We start from the raw sequence: 16,178 nt of genomic DNA on the forward strand, positions 1-16,178 counted from the left end.
ACACCACACCTTACCTCCATCTTAAGATGAGGGAGCTAAGGTCACTCTGTAAAATAAAGAAAATAACAATGGGCCCCAAACCTACCAAAATACAGCTCCAGGAGCTTTTGGCAGAGTTTGAAAAGGCCAACCCCTCTGAGGGTGGCAACTCAGAAGAAGAGGATAGTGACTTGGAGGAAAATTCCCCCCTACCAGTCCTATCTAGGGAGAACAGGGTCCCTCAAACCCTGACTCCAAAAATAATAGTCAGAGATGCTGGTTCCCTCACAGGAGAGACCAACACCTCTGAAATCACTGAGGATAACTCCAGTGAAGATGACCCCCTGTTAGCCAGGATGGTCAAAAGATTGGCTTTGGAAAAGCAGCTCCTAGCCATAGAAAGGGAAAGAAAAGAGATGGGCCTAGGTCCCATCGATGGTGGCAGCAACTTAAATAGGGTCAGAGATTCTCCTGACATCCTAAAAATCCCCAAAGGGATTGTAACAAAATATGAAGATGGTGATGACATCACCAAATGGTTCACAGCTTTTGAGAGGGCTTGTGTAACCAGAAAAGTTAACAGATCTCACTGGGGTGCTCTCCTTTGGGAAATGTTCACTGGAAAGTGTAGGGATAGACTCCTCACACTCTCTGGAAAAGATGCAGAATCTTATGACCTCATGAAGGGTACCCTGATTGAGGGCTTTGGATTCTCCACTGAGGAGTATAGAATTAGATTCAGGGGGGCTCAAAAATCCTCGAGCCAGACCTGGGTTGATTTTGTAGACTACTCAGTAAAAACACTAGATGGTTGGTTAACTGGAAATGAAGTGTGTGACTATGTTGGGCTTTATAATTTGTTTATGAAAGAACACATTTTAAGTAACTGCTTCAATGAAAAGTTGCATCAGTATCTGGTAGACCTAGGTCCAATTTCTCCCCAAGAATTGGGAAAGAAGGCAGACCACTGGGTCAAGACTAGGGTAACCAAAACTTCCACTGGGGGTGACCAAAAGAAAGGGGTTACAAAAACTCCCCAGGAGAAAGTGGGTGACACTAGAAACAAAGAAAAAGAGTCCTCTGTAGGCCCCCAAAAACCAGAACAGGTGGGTGGGCCCCGAGACACAACCCAAAACAAAGGTGGGTACCAGGGTAAGAACTGGGATGCCACTAAGGCATGGTGCCACAACTGTAAACAGTCTGGGCACCACACCAAGGACACTTCTTGTCCCAAAAACAAACCCCAGAACAAAATTCCAGGGGTAACCAGTGTAGCCATGGGAGATGACTCCTCAGATGAGGAGGTCTTCATAGCCTTCAACTGGAAACAGGGCCCAACAGGTGAGTTGGAGATTCCAGAGGGAAGTAGACACTTCCACCACCTACTGGTGAATGGAATCCCAACCACTGCCCTGAGAGACACTTGTGCCAGTCACACTATTGTGCATGACAGGCTGGTGCTCTCAAACCAGTACATCCCAGGTGAGACTGCCAGGGTAAGAGTTAGCCTAGACAGGGTCACTAAGAGGCCTGTGGCTTTAGTACCCATAGAAGTGGGTGGCACTCTTAGCTGGAGAAGGGTAGTAGTCAGTACAGACCTCCCCCTTGATTGTCTCCTTGGAAATGACTACCCAGAGGTTAGTCAGAGCCCAAGAGAGGAACTGGTCCAGTGCCAGTCCTCTCCCAAGGATTCTGGAAGTCCTGCCTCTGCAGTAAATGCAAGCAGGCCCCAGAAGAAGAAGAAAAGAAAACAGAGTAGGAAGGGTGGACAACCTTTAGCCAAGGTTACAGCAAGCCAAGGAGATTCTGCTCCAGTAGGGGAGAACTCCAAAAATGGCCCTGATAAAGTCCAACCTGACCCACAAGAAGTCCTGGCTAGTCAGGCAACTGTTAAACCTGAGTGGGTGGCTCCTCAGCTAACAGAAGAAAGAGTGGAAGAAGGGTGTTTACTACAAGATGTGGTAACCCCCCACTCTAATACAGCAGACAGGCAACCTGAACCCAAAGAGGCCTGTAACTTAGCCCCTTCCCTTTTAGGTGAAGAGCTAAAGGTGTGGTTCTGGGCACTGACAGCTGTCAGTGGCCTCTGCTGGGTGTTAGCCTTTATGGCTGCACTATCCTTGGCATGGTGGTCAGACCCCATGCCAAATAGCAAGTTAGGCCCCCTGACCCTGTTGGTCATGGTGGGGTTACTCCAGCTCTGGGTAACCTCTTTGGGTAAGCTAGGGATGACCCTGGCTAAGATAAGATTAGCAGAGGTGGATACCTCTAAACCCAAAATAAAAAGAATGGGTGGAGACATTGAAGAGGCAGACAAGAGGCAATTCAGACTAGGTCCTATCACTGTGGAAGTGGGTCAGTTCCCCAAAGGGAATGACCTGAACAGAAGGATGTAAGGCAGAGTAGGCCCTGCAACTAACCAGCCTATTTCTCCTACTCTTCCTCGCCTGACAGACTAGGAAGACTCTCCCAGCTTGGGCTGAGTCTCCTGGCCTGTGGGCTGGGGGGGGCTTGTGTAAAGAAATGGCTCCCTGTTGCAGTTACCCCCCACTTTTTGCCTGATACTGATGCTGACTTGACTGAGAAGTGTGCTGGGACCCTGCTAACCAGGCCCCAGCACCAGTGTTCCTTCACCTAAAATGTACCATTGTATCCACAATTGGCACACCCTGGCATTCAGATAAGTCCCTTGTAACTGGTACTTCTAGTACCAAGGGCCCTGATGCCAAGAAAGGTCTCTAAGGGCTGCAGCATGTCTTATGCCACCCTAGAGACCCCTCACTCAGCACAGACACACTGCTTACAAGCCTGTGTGTGCTAGTGAGAACAAAATGAGTAAGTCGACATGGCACTCCCCTCAGGGTGCCATGCCAGCCTCTCACTGCCTATGCAGTATAGGTAAGACACCCCTCTAGCAGGCCTTACAGCCCTAAGGCAGGGTGCACTATACCATAGGTGAGGGTACCAGTGCATGAGCACTGTGCCCCTACAGTGTCTAAACAAAACCTTAGACATTGTAAGTGCAGGGTAGCCATAAGAGTATATGGTCTGGGAGTCTGTTTTACACGAACTCCACAGCACCATAATGGCTACACTGAAAACTGGGAAGTTTGGTATCAAACTTCTCAGCACAATAAATGCACACTGATGCCAGTGTACATTTTATTGTAAAATACACCACAGAGGGCACCTTAGAGGTGCCCCCTGAAACTTAACCAACTATCTGTGTAGGCTGACTGGTTCCAGCAGCCTGCCACACTAGAGACATGTTGCTGGCCCCATGGGGAGAGTGCCTTTGTCACTCTGAGGCCAGTAACAAAGCCTGCACTGGGTGGAGATGCTAACACCTCCCCCAGGCAGGAGCTGTGACACCTGGCGGTGAGCCTCAAAGGCTCACCCCTTTGTCACAGCCCAGCAGGGCACTCCAGCTTAGTGGAGTTGCCCGCCCCCTCCGGCCACGGCCCCCACTTTTGGCGGCAAGGCTGGAGGGAACAAAGAAAGCAACAAGGAGGAGTCACTGGCCAGTCAGGACAGCCCCTAAGGTGTCCTGAGCTGAAGTGACTCTAACTTTTAGAAATCCTCCATCTTGCAGATGGAGGATTCCCCCAATAGGGTTAGGATTGTGACCCCCTCCCCTTGGGAGGAGGCACAAAGAGGGTGTACCCACCCTCAGGGCTAGTAGCCATTGGCTACTAACCCCCCAGACCTAAACACGCCCTTAAATTTAGTATTTAAGGGCTACCCTGAACCCTAGAAAATTAGATTCCTGCAACTACAAGAAGAAGGACTGCCCAGCTGAAAACCCCTGCAGCGGAAGACCAGAAGACGACAACTGCCTTGGCTCCAGAAACTCACCGGCCTGTCTCCTGCCTTCCAAAGATCCTGCTCCAGCGACGACTTCCAAAGGGACCAGCGACCTCGACATCCTCTGAGGACTGCCCCTGCTTCGAAAAGACAAGAAACTCCCGAGGACAGCGGACCTGCTCCAAGAAAGGCTGCAACTTTGTTTCCAGCAGCTTTAAAGAACCCTGCAAGCTCCCCGCAAGAAGCGTGAGGCTTGCAACACTGCACCCGGCGACCCTGACTCGGCTGGTGGAGACCCGACACCTCAGGAGGGACCCCAGGACTACTCTGATACTGTGAGTACCAAAACCTGTCCCCCCGGAGCCCCCACAGCGCCGCCTGCAGAGGGGAATCCCGAGGCTTCCCCTGACCGCGACTCTTTGAACCTAAAGTCCCGACGCCTGGGAGAGACCCTGCACCCGCAGCCCCCAGGACCTGAAGGACCGGACTTTCACTGGAGAAGTGACCCCCAGGAGTCCCTCTCCCTTGCCCAAGTGGAGGTTTCCCCGAGGAACCCCCCCCTTGCCTGCCTGCAGCGCTGAAGAGATCCCTAGATCTCCCATTGACTTCCATTACAAACCCGACGCTTGTTTCTACACTGCACCCGGCCGCCCCCGCGCTGCTGAGGGTGAAATTTCTGTGTGGACTTGTGTCCCCCCCGGTGCCCTACAAAACCCCCCTGGTCTGCCCTCCGAAGACGCGGGTACTTACCTGCAAGCAGACCGGAACCGGGGCACCCCCTTCTCTCCATTCTAGCCTATGCGTTTTGGGCACCACTTTGAACTCTGCACCTGACCGGCCCTGCGCTGCTGGTGTGGTGACTTTGGGGTTGCTCTGAACCCCCAACGGTGGGCTACCTTGGACCAAGAACTGAACCCTGTAAGTGTCTTACTTACCTGGTAAAACTAACCAAAACTTACCTCCCCTAGGAACTGTGAAAATTGCACTAAGTGTCCACTTTTAAAACAGCTATTTGTGAATAACTTGAAAAGTATACATGCAATTTTGATGATTTGAAGTTCCTAAAGTACTTACCTGCAATACCTTTCGAATGAGATATTACATGTAGAATTTGAACCTGTGGTTCTTAAAATAAACTAAGAAAAGATATTTTTCTATATAAAAACCTATTGGCTGGATTTGTCTCTGAGTGTGTGTACCTCATTTATTGTCTTGTGTATGTACAACAAATGCTTAACACTACTCTTTGGATAAGCCTACTGCTCGACCACACTACCACAAAATAGAGCATTAGTATTATCTATTTTTACCACTATTTTACCTCTAAGGGGAACCCTTGGACTCTGTGCATGCTATTCCTTACTTTGAAATAGCACATACAGAGCCAACTTCCTACAACACTTCTGCCAGACATGAGGGTATAACCTAAAAGAAGTACTGGCAGAAATGGTGCAGTGCTGCCTAGATGCAGAGAATGTCTTCAGTAGTGTGCAATGAACATATCTCGTCCATGTACTAAAAAGACATGGTTTACAGAGGAAATGCATTGCACTCATCACATTTCTTTATGTGGACCATAAAGCTTGCCTCCTTTTTGATGGAAGAACATGCAGAAGATTCCTCCTCCTTGGGTTGGTCCGACAAGGCTGTTTCCTGTCTTGCCAACTCTTCATACTTGCTTTAGAACCTATCTTCAAGAGGTAAAGGGCAACCACAGAATACAGTGTATCACATCCAAACATCGTGAATGCAATCCATGCTGATGAAAAATCCAGTTTTGAGTCCCAACTTCATCATAGAACCTTTAATCATAGAGCCGTTCCCGCTATATATGCCCTGAATAACAACTAGAAAACACAATTAAAACTCGTACTGCCTAGGTCAACGGAGAAAAGTATTAATAATGATTGTATGATTCAGTGATTTTAATCATTCAGTGGCTGATCAAATCCATCTTGTAAATATAATGATCTTGAGACAACCACACACTGCCAGTTTTGTGATAAATGGCAACTCTCATTCAGCTATTACTGGAAGTGTCACAGGGAAACTTATCCACCCGCCTTGAGGCACCTAATGCCTATGAGTCTTTTCTATGAAGACCTACTTGGGAATTTGAAGAGCATGGCTCCGGTCTTGCCACTTATATGATAATATTCCAAACCTGATGTGTGTGTGGTTCATCTGCGATCAGGCCTGTGAACCAGGTGTAGGGCAAAATGATAGTCTATCACTAGTTTTTCATGAGGGTATCCTCACACACCAGTTCTCAAAATTGAGTGAGCATGGTGTGCCATTCCGCCGCTATGTCTTTTACGGAGGTGTCAGGCTTCCTCATAATTTAAGGTGAAACTCTCTACTTCCACCCAATGGAGCCCCTTTGTGTCAGTGAGGCCGATGGGGGTTGGTTGGCTCTCCATTGTAGTTTGAGGGTCTGTTTAGCTAACAAAAGGGCTAGGTTTGTGAATCGTGCTTTGTGATTTTTTTCCCCTCCATTTGTAGATTTCCAGGACAGTTCCTTCCCATGTGTTCAAGATAGTGAGCTCGGTGATAGTGCCAAGGGCGTCATGTGTAAGACATGCCAATAATGAGCTAGGGTGGGAATGTCCATCGCTTGTGTTGGAGATTGGCTGCTTTGGACTGACATCTAGGGCAGGTGAGGTGTGCCACTGGGAATATGCGGTTCAGCCTGAAAGGTGTTAGGTAGAACCTATGAAGTATCATGTATGTTTTTAAACCATGCATTACTAGTGACAATATGTGGGGGCTTTAGAGCTGTGTTATATTCAGAATTGTGTAAGGGGAGTGCAAAGTCATTTTCCGATGTTCGCCGGTGGGATGTCAAAGAGACCCCCACATGTTCCCTGATGGCTTTATACATATATGTGATTAAATAGCGCCTGGCGCCTATGGTGTACAGGGTGTGTATGACTGCATGGGGGGGTTCTTTGTTTACTGTGCCCCATAAGAGTTGGCATGCTGTCCGTAAAAAAAAGTAATGGGGTGCGAGGCGGAGGTGTATTTCATAGTCTTGTTAAAACTGGTCAAAGGTTAATAGACGATGGTCTTGAAATCCGTTGCCCACTGCGTCAATGGAGTTATCGCGCCATGTAGATAAGGTCTTTAGCCGTAAAGAACCCAAGGAATCTTGGTAGGTCCCGGAGGGGAATCGTGAGAGCATATGGTTGGACAAGGCATGACAGTTAGAACATGCAGGTGAGGCATTTACAGGCTACCCATACATGCAGCGACCAGGAGCGCTGCATTTTAATAGTGGGCAATAGGAGCTGACTGAAGTTGTCGAGGGACGAGGGCTGGTCGCCCATGCTGGTTTCAAATAGAATTTTACCCACAAGCCTGTGAAATACCCACTCAGTTTTGGCCGCAAGGTATACGATTCGAACGAGGGGAATCTCCGTTCTCCCCATCCCACCGCCAGCTTTAATTTACTAGGGGCTATGCGTCATCTCAGATTAGTTCCCCAAGCATGAATTCCAGCTCCCGGAAGAAATAAGAAATCCACACTGTCATTTTTAAAGGCTTTATTTCAAGCGAATTTTAGTGCAGAATAAATGCAAACATTTAATTGCAGAAATCAAAAACATTGTAGGCATTACCAAACATAAAATGTAAATATCATGAAAGTAGATCACACGTTATATGGTGCCTTCTTATGGACCCTTTTATATCTAATAATTGGCATCCAGGGTGTACCATCAGGAGGGCTCGAAGTCAACACACATGTGGAACTTCATTGTTTTTTATTCCAATTTGAAGCCTGTCTGGAAGGCGAATAAATTATGTCTCTGCAGAACAACTGTTAAGAGATCGTGACTTTGATGTGGCTCGGTTTGTTAGGAGTGGTGCTGCTCTGCTGTCATGGAATTGTCTTCGAAGTCTGGCCTCTCCCATGGAGAGGGCTGTGAACGGCCATTTTATACCACTCAAATAATCTATTGTGAGAACAGTAAACCTCATCAGCATGATGTCTGTTGGGAGAAATGACCCGAGAATTCACTTGCAATCTGTGTTGAAGACTATAGCGCTATACCTTTTCTAAAAATAAAAAAATAAAAAGCTGTCCGAATTGAAATACGTATTTAACTAGATGCATTCCATTAGAACCCTCAAATTTAACACACAAGTGCACAGAAATGAAAATAAATGCATCAACTATTGAAAATGAATAACGAATTATATGGCCAGAGACCTTCATGAGCAACAAAGCAAAGGTATAATATTGGGGTAGGTCCTACAAGACATATATGTCAAAATACAGAACACAGTTTCATATAATTTTAACTAAAATGTACTCAGGTAACGTGTTTTCGCGTACAGAAGATTTGAGGTGTCTGAAAACTTTAGGAGAGTGAAAGTCCTACACCTACTAGATGGAAGGAGCAGTAATTAACTTATGATGCCTTACAGTTATGATAGTTTACATCATTATTAAGCGCTTAAGGGACTTGCAACATTTTGAACTAAAATCTTTGTCTCTCCAAACTAAGCAAGAATTACAAGGAACCATATTAGATAACTTCTTGGGCTAGCGATCACATTGTAAAAGTACATGTATTTAAAATCTCATCAGCTAAAAGCTTTTCCCTTTAAATACAAAAAAAGATAAAACAATGATTGAAGAGAAACCCTGGCACAGCAATCCAGCATTGGCAAACCCAGTAGATTGCGCCTTGAGGCCTATTGGTTTTAACAAGGATTTTTTGCCCTGCTGTAAACAGCGTGATGAAAATAATGTTATTAAAAAAAGCGCTATGATGCAGCCATCTTGTCATTTTATGGACATGTGGGCAACTAAGAAGAGCAACTGAGGGAGGGATGGTGGGAAAAAGCACACGTACGAGAATGACAAATACGAAGCACACAAGGCAGACACTGGAAAACACTGGAAAAAACATGCTATCTCATACAGTGCTTACATAAAAGAAGAAAAAAAACTGTAGCGCCTGAAAACGGAGCTGTAAAAGTATACAAGTGATGGGCCCATGCTCCATGAAAGGGAAAAACACCAGAAGAAAAAGTAAAGACAATGGAAGCTGCTGAATAAGAAACAAGCAAATGAGAGTGACAGTAAAGCTAACCATTGTTAAGTAATGGGTGGGCTCTAAGCCCACTGTCAGCTAACAATGTCTCGCAAAAGACAGCACATGCACTGTCTTAGGTGTGTCCTAAAAATAACACAGCTATGCACTTAAAAAAAAAAAATCCGAAAACCAACAAAAAAACAGACTTACAATTTTCCAGCTGATGCTTGGGACAGGGTTCTCTGGAAGTAGCTGGGTATGAAATCACCACATTCTGATATAATAACTATAGAACATATTTCCCCCTTTGAAGTTACAATAGTTTCAAAGTATAGGCACAATTACGAAATGGAAGTTAGAATCATCTGTTTGTTGTGTACCGTAGTAGAAACGCAATTATTGACCAATTCATTATAGAGAAATGCATACTATGCTGCAAGAATGTAAGCCACTGAGAAGCCCCTTTAATATTTGCCCTGAAGAAGACATCTGAAGGAGTGACGCTGGTAGTTATGGCTTTCCACCTTTGATCATCTGGTCCTGCACATAGGGCTTGATGGGACATGCACTAGTGAATATTAGACTAAACACCCTGATAAAATACCCCTCCTGTGCATGGGATGCATGCACAATCCATGGTGAACAGTAAAAATAATCAAGGTCACAAAGAACTTTCATGTAAAGCAAACTAGTGGGAGCTAGTAATACCTGCTGGGGTAGTTATGCCAGTGCATAGTGGGTCACCATTTGCTTTGGACTTATTTTCACACATCACTTAAATCTCTTTTTCTACCTCTGTTTTGTTACAAAACCAAAAGGTAACTGAAGAATGAATGTATGTATTTAATGTTATTTTTTTCAGGTAATTGATGCAAAAACCATACGTGATGTGTGCACAAAATATATATACGACAAGAGCCCGGCCATTGCTGCCGTTGGTAAGATTATCTTCTGCTTGAAATCATCAGTCTTTAACTATGTAATCGTACTGCTTTTTAAATGCCTTTATTAATTTAAGAAAACAGAACAACTGATAGATATTCGTCATCAAATAATATCACTGTGCATACAAAGTATATCTGCCAAATATGAACTATTGAGTCTCAGGTAAATTTATTTGACAGCAGCAAACTACCCCCATCCAATTTCTCTTTTAAATTCCTTTGCACCGTAAGTTAAATTTCACATTAAGTAAAATATATTAGCAGCATTTGCATAGCTGCGTTTAACACCAGTAGAGCCTTCTTAATCTGCACACATTTTTGTGCTGTTCTGGGATTCCACCATTTGGTTGTGTATCGGTTAGAAGAGTTTTGTTAAATGTGTAGCAGTGGCTTGAGGAGGTTCCTTTGAAATTAAAATGAGTTTGGTCTAGCTATAGATCTTTGTAATATCTTGTGTGTGGGTGGGGTCTGCTGAGGGACTTAGCTGTATGTCTTTGAAGCTAGGTGGTCGATAGTCCATTGCTCAATAGTGCAGTGTTTTCTAGACGGGCATTGCTATCCAGGAAGATATTCATGATCCGATGATAAAGATAACTGCACTTTCGTAACAAATATTTTATGTTTATTTACTTGATTCAATAGCAAACCCTTATTTGTAAAACAGAAAGTGCATTAGGCACATTTGAATGAGCACAGTGGTAACTTGATCATGAAAGTCCTTAGGGTTGTTCTTGCCCTTTTTTTCAAACCTCACATGATCAAAAAAAGAACAGGATTGAGGTGTGCTCTTAAACTATGAGGTCTTGGTCAACACACACCCTCCAATATAACTTGCTTTTGTAACTTAATCATATGAACTTTGCTCTGTTTTAAGTCCCACTTGTTGAACTGCATTACACCACAGCATTTCTTCTGTGTTTGTGTCCTTGACAACATATCCAGTTTTTTACTTCAGTTCACAAGATAGCTCATTCATTTGTGTCAGTTTTTGGACTTGGCTGAAACAAAACCCCCGGTACTTAGTTTATGTTGGTCAAGTAGGGTGCACTACTGATGAAAAATGTTAATCGGGACTGTTAACTAATTTTCATGTGCTTTGCCTTGAATGTCTTTATTGTTCCCCACCCTTCTCTAATGATTGTGGCCTGCTGTCTAAGCCTGGAACCATTTTACGTTCCTTAATCTGATGTGCAAGGTTTGTTGGTGCATCCAGACATGTCCATGATGAGCAAGTTAGTTACTTTTGGTAATGCTTTTTCTAATGGAGATCTGGCTGCAGAATTCTCATCTTTAGAATATTCACCAGGGACCAGATTTGATACAAAGGTTTTTGTAGCAATATTTCTGCTTGCTGCAAGGTAGTGCTATGGAACATGTGTTTGCTCTGTACCAACCTGGAAGTGACAAAGCAGAATTGCATAGAAGAGCCATTTCTATGTACTAATGTCCGAGCATACCCAACTGTCAGTACCAGTGTGCAGCTCTATCTTGGTGCCTTTTGAGATGGTAAAAAGAGGCCACAACAACTGCTGGGTGGCCTGTCAGGGATAGGATATATCGACTCAATCTATCAACAATGATACCTGAATTATCATTGGCTAAAATCTTTTTTTATTATTGTTTTGAGAAGATCATGCCCAAAAGCCACCCAGGTTTTGGCTTCAAGGCCACAAGAATGACTTTGCCTGGTTGTGCCTGATTTTTTATTAGAACTCTGAGGAGGAAGGCGTACAAGAGTCCCGTGTTCCATTCCACCCCGAATCCATCTCTAAGTGAGCTTCTTCGCAGAAACTCCAATGTGCAATAGTGTTGACCCTGGCAGTTAGTTCTCTGCCCTGCCATGAAGATCTTGCCAGAGTTCTCCCCACTGCCAGAAGATGCCCTGCTCAATCTTGGGATTTAGATGCCATGTGAGAGCCACTAGACGTTCGTGTCTGAGCTTATCCACCCTGGCATTTAAGGTTTCTACTAGGTGGTGTTTGATCAGGGAAATGCCCTGGCACACCACGAATCTCAGAGACCAATGGCCACGTGGCACAGGACCCCACTCTGCCCGGTTTGCTACAGCACTTGTAGGAAAGTGCCCCTTTTTGACATAGTAACCCCCACTTTTTGCCTGCTAATTGATGCAGTTTTGATTGAAAGTGCACTGGGTTCCTGCTAACCAGGTCAGCAGTGCCAGATCTCTTTCCCTGAAACTGTGCAATTGTTCTCCAATTGGCAAGCCCTTTGCCCCCGTTAGTCCCTAGTAATGGTACCCCTGGCACCTAGGCGATGGGTACCAAAGAGGGTCCCAAAAGTCTGCAACGTGTATTGTGCCACCCTTGGGGACCCCTCACCTAGCACATGCAGGCTACATGTCTTGATGCAGCTAAAAATGAAAACACGACATCGCACACAGCCTGTGTGCCTTGTCCCCTAACACTGTGTGCAACATGTGTAAGTTACCCCTTAAGAAGGCTTTCCAGCCCTAAGCAGGGTGCATTATATTACATGTGAGGGCATATCTACAAGAGCAGATATGACCCTGCTAGGTCTTTGTTGATTCTTAAATATAGTGAGTGAAAATAGGGATCTTTGGTATCAAACTAATCATATTAATAAACCCTAACTGATTCCAGTAATGGATTTATTAATACGTGCACCCAGAGGACCCCTTAGCGGTTCCCCATGACAATTTGGCAACTACTGGTGTGCTGACTGACTAGTATTAGCCAGCCTGCCAGCACCAGATATGCTTCTGACCCCAAGGATGAGAGCCTTTCCGCCCGGGCAGTCAGGAACAAAACCTGCTCTGTTAGGTGTTTACACACCCGACCTGGGATGACCTGCAAATCTGCATTACAAGGCAGGGGACTTCAAAGTCCCTACCACCCTTGGTATGCAGATCTGGCTCCTCTCAAAGGAAAAAGGCAGATCCCCCTGCTCCAGGACCCATTTGGCATCTGGACAGGCAGGAAAATTAGTAGTCAGATGCGTGCCCAACTCTCAGGCCAGTCACACCCCTATAGTGAACTGCCTTTTGTGAACACAACTTTGGAAAGTCTGCCATGTTGGTGAAGGCAGAACTAGGAACTGTAGGGCTGGGCTATGCCCACTTCCCACAGGAAGTGGTCATATAGGAGGTGTAGTAAGCCAAAGGGTGGGTAGCCCATTGGCTGATACCCTACATTCCCCTAAGTGTCCTAAAATTCAGTATTTAGGGGAGCCCATGGCAATACGAAAACAGATTTCTGCTGACCTATGAAGGAAAACACCAAGAGCTGCAATAACAAAGACTGAGTAAGAAACCCAGCCCTGTCGTCCGTCTGCTGCCCTTTCGAATTGCGCCAAAGCCATCTCCTCTTGCAAGCTGTTGTGCTTCCAAAAGCCTGGGACGACTGCCTGCCTTCAACAAAGACCTAGGAACTCGTGGAGCTCCTTCCCTGCATCTTGCAGGCACCCATAGAGAACTGCCAGTACTCCGGACCTCTGAAAACTGACACCTGAAAGCACCACTGCACCCCTGCTGCCTAGACCGAGTTGAAGTGGACCAACAGTGCCAGCGTGGTCCACCGGCCCTCCAGAGACAAAGCCCACCTTGGATTTACCCACTGTGGATCCGCTGATGCAGCCTGTAGCCTCTGCCCACCGACTGCCTCAACCACGAGTGCTCCCTGAGACAAAAGCCTGACACCTCGCACCTCTGCACCCGTCACCCATGGCCAGTAAAGAAGAGGACCTAAGGTGTCCCCACGTCCTCGAAAATTGTGAAAGCTGAGCCCACTTGTTGCTTCATCCTGACTGGCCTCCCAGTCCAAACCTGCAGCCTCTTTGTAACTGGACTGATCCCCATAGACTAACATTGGGCACCCAACACTGTTCTGCACCCGGCTGCCCCGTGTTAACTGTTGGTGTGGCCTTGGACCTTGCTCCATACTTACCTTAAGTCTAGGAGATTGGTCCTGTAAGTTGTACTATTCCTGTACGCAGTACTTGTCTTCCCTTCTTAGGACACCATTGCTGCATCTGAAATATGCACTAAGCGTGGACTTTTGAAACCTGAAAGTATTTCTACTGCAAAACATACTTACTTGATCGTATTGATTCTGGTGCCTAAACATTTATAAAGATACTTATTTTTGTAAATTGGTGTGGATCTCCATCTTGAGTCATGTGTCTCATTTATTGACTGTGTGCCTATGGTAAATGTTTAACACTCCTCTCTGTTAAGTGTAAGGCTGCTCGGCTACACTACCCCCTAAAAGAGCACTTTGGGATTGCTAGAGCAAGCCCTTGTTCTCTAGTAAGGGAACCCATGAACTTTTTGCACAATATAACTCTTTTTGATATATCATATGAAGAGCCAAATTCCTGCACTACTCCAGGTCAATATTATTGTCCGTGAGAACCAACACCAGTCTCTGCTTGATGGACTGTAGGGAGGACTCCAACAAACGGATCGCCTTCAGGTACATGGGGGAGAGACACATTATGCAACTGAAGTCATACCCTGAGCCCAAACACCCAAGACACTCCTCGTGCAGCATTATGAATGACATTTGTTTACTGTAGTCATAGCATGATTTGCAGCCTGTGGATTTAGGAGGGAGCATTGCTCACTTTCGCACTATATTTCATTTTGGGAGCGGTCGGTGAGAGGGGAGTTCTGGATTTCCATTGGAAGGCACAAAAAAAGGAACTGACATCAGTGCTCAGTGGTGTTAATTATATGTGGCTCAACTCCATCAATTCGGTGGCAGTATAGAATCAATGCAGAGTCGCACTGCACCAACTAGCGGGCAGGGGAGTTTTGCTAGAAAAACCTCAGATTCCAGCCTCAGCCCTGGTCATTTTTGAAAGATGAGGATTCTGTAGTTAGAAGCATCTATCAGAATGATTCTGTTTATATCTTAGCGTTTTGGAAGATGGTTGGTACTTCAATGTTTGGGTGACATTAATATGTGAGATAACCTTTGGAAAAATCTGTGGGTTTGTCCTTATAGCCACCCTCTTTAGTATGGTTCCTGTGTTGTCATTGCTTGCAGCTCACTAACGTTACATAAAGAAATCACAGCGGTTAGAATGGCTGTCTTGAGAGTTTATGGTTGCCACTTAGTCTAATTTCTGCTGGCTATGGATGACCACTTGTAGCGTGGTCATTTTGAACTTTTGCATTTTTATTAATTTGTTTAAGGTGTGCAGATTTTTGATGCGTTTAAGACTATTGTTCAGCTTTGGAATTAGGAAGTAGGCTGAGTACACTGCTTGGTTTTCCTGAGTCTATGGCATGTTTTTTAGGGTGTCCTCTACCTACTATAGTAACCATAATCTTTTGTCTTTGGTTTTATGTTTGGGGTTGCTCTTAGCAGTTCTATACAATAACCATTCCAGATAATTTTATAATCCATTTGTCAGGGTTGATCTTTTGCTATTCCTTGATGTAGGAAGCTGGCTCTATATATACTATATAAAAATGAGATATAGTGTGCACAGTGTCCAGGGGTTCCCCAGAGGCTAAAGTAGATAATACTAATGCTCTCTTTTGTGGTAGTGTGGTCAAGCAGTTAGGTCTATCAGAGGGTATTGCAAAGCGTTTGTTGAACACACACAGACAATGGTTTTTATAGAGCAAAAATACATTTTCTTAATTTAGTTCTAGAACCACAAGATTCAAGTTTCAGGTAAGTACATTAATAAATATGTATTTCACATATAAATTTGACTTTTTAATCAGTGAGTTATACAGTTTAAGAATAAATGGCAATAATCTGTTGACTGCAATTTTCAGAAACACTTTATGGGGGGTAAGAAAAGTTAGTACAATTTACAGGTTAGTACTGGACTTACAGTTCCAGTCTCCGAGGGTTAGGACGTCTATAGGTTGGGGTTAAAGCTAACCCCAAACACACACCACCAGCAAGACGGGGCCAGCCCGGTGCAGAGGTCAAAGTTGAGGCAAATTTAACATGGGCTCTTATAAGGTTTAGGGGCACTCTGTTTCAGACCTGCTGGCAGGTAAATACCAGTATCTTCAGAGGGCAGACCTGGGGGGTTTAGAGGAGCATCGGGGGGCTACAAGTAGACCCCAAACACACACACACTCGGTGCACAGGGGCGGGCTGGTGCATGGTGCAAGCAGAGCGTCTGGCTCCCATTGCTTTTCTGTGAGGGGACCCGTGGGTCACTTGGATGCTGCAGGCTGAGTCCAGGGGGTCAGTTCGGGAAAACCACATGCTGGAGAAGTAGGAGGGCCGCCTGCTGAACGTTGCTGCACTGGTGGTCGGGTTCTCAAAGGTACACTGCACCCTTAGCCCCTAGGCCTTGAAGTGTCTGATATCTTCGTCAGGCGCTTACGGGGGTCAGAGGGGTCCTCTGGATTCACACTGCAGGCGCCATTGTGAGGGGCAGGAGAGGTCAGCCCAGGGTG

At 45.4% G+C, this 16,178-nt stretch overlaps 1 protein-coding gene across 1 annotated transcript in view; it reads left to right on the forward strand.

The window, feature by feature from the left end:
* Positions 1–16,178, forward strand: part of PMPCB (peptidase, mitochondrial processing subunit beta) — a 221,121-nt gene that overhangs the window by 181,717 nt on the left and 23,226 nt on the right. The window contains exon 12 of the mRNA XM_069229689.1: positions 9,688–9,763. Within this exon, the coding sequence (XP_069085790.1) occupies positions 9,688–9,763 (76 nt within the window). The remainder of the gene's footprint in view (positions 1–9,687; positions 9,764–16,178) is intronic.

Source organism: Pleurodeles waltl, chromosome 4_1, assembly GCF_031143425.1.
Source record: "Pleurodeles waltl isolate 20211129_DDA chromosome 4_1, aPleWal1.hap1.20221129, whole genome shotgun sequence".
Taxonomy (NCBI): Eukaryota; Metazoa; Chordata; class Amphibia; order Caudata; family Salamandridae; genus Pleurodeles; species Pleurodeles waltl.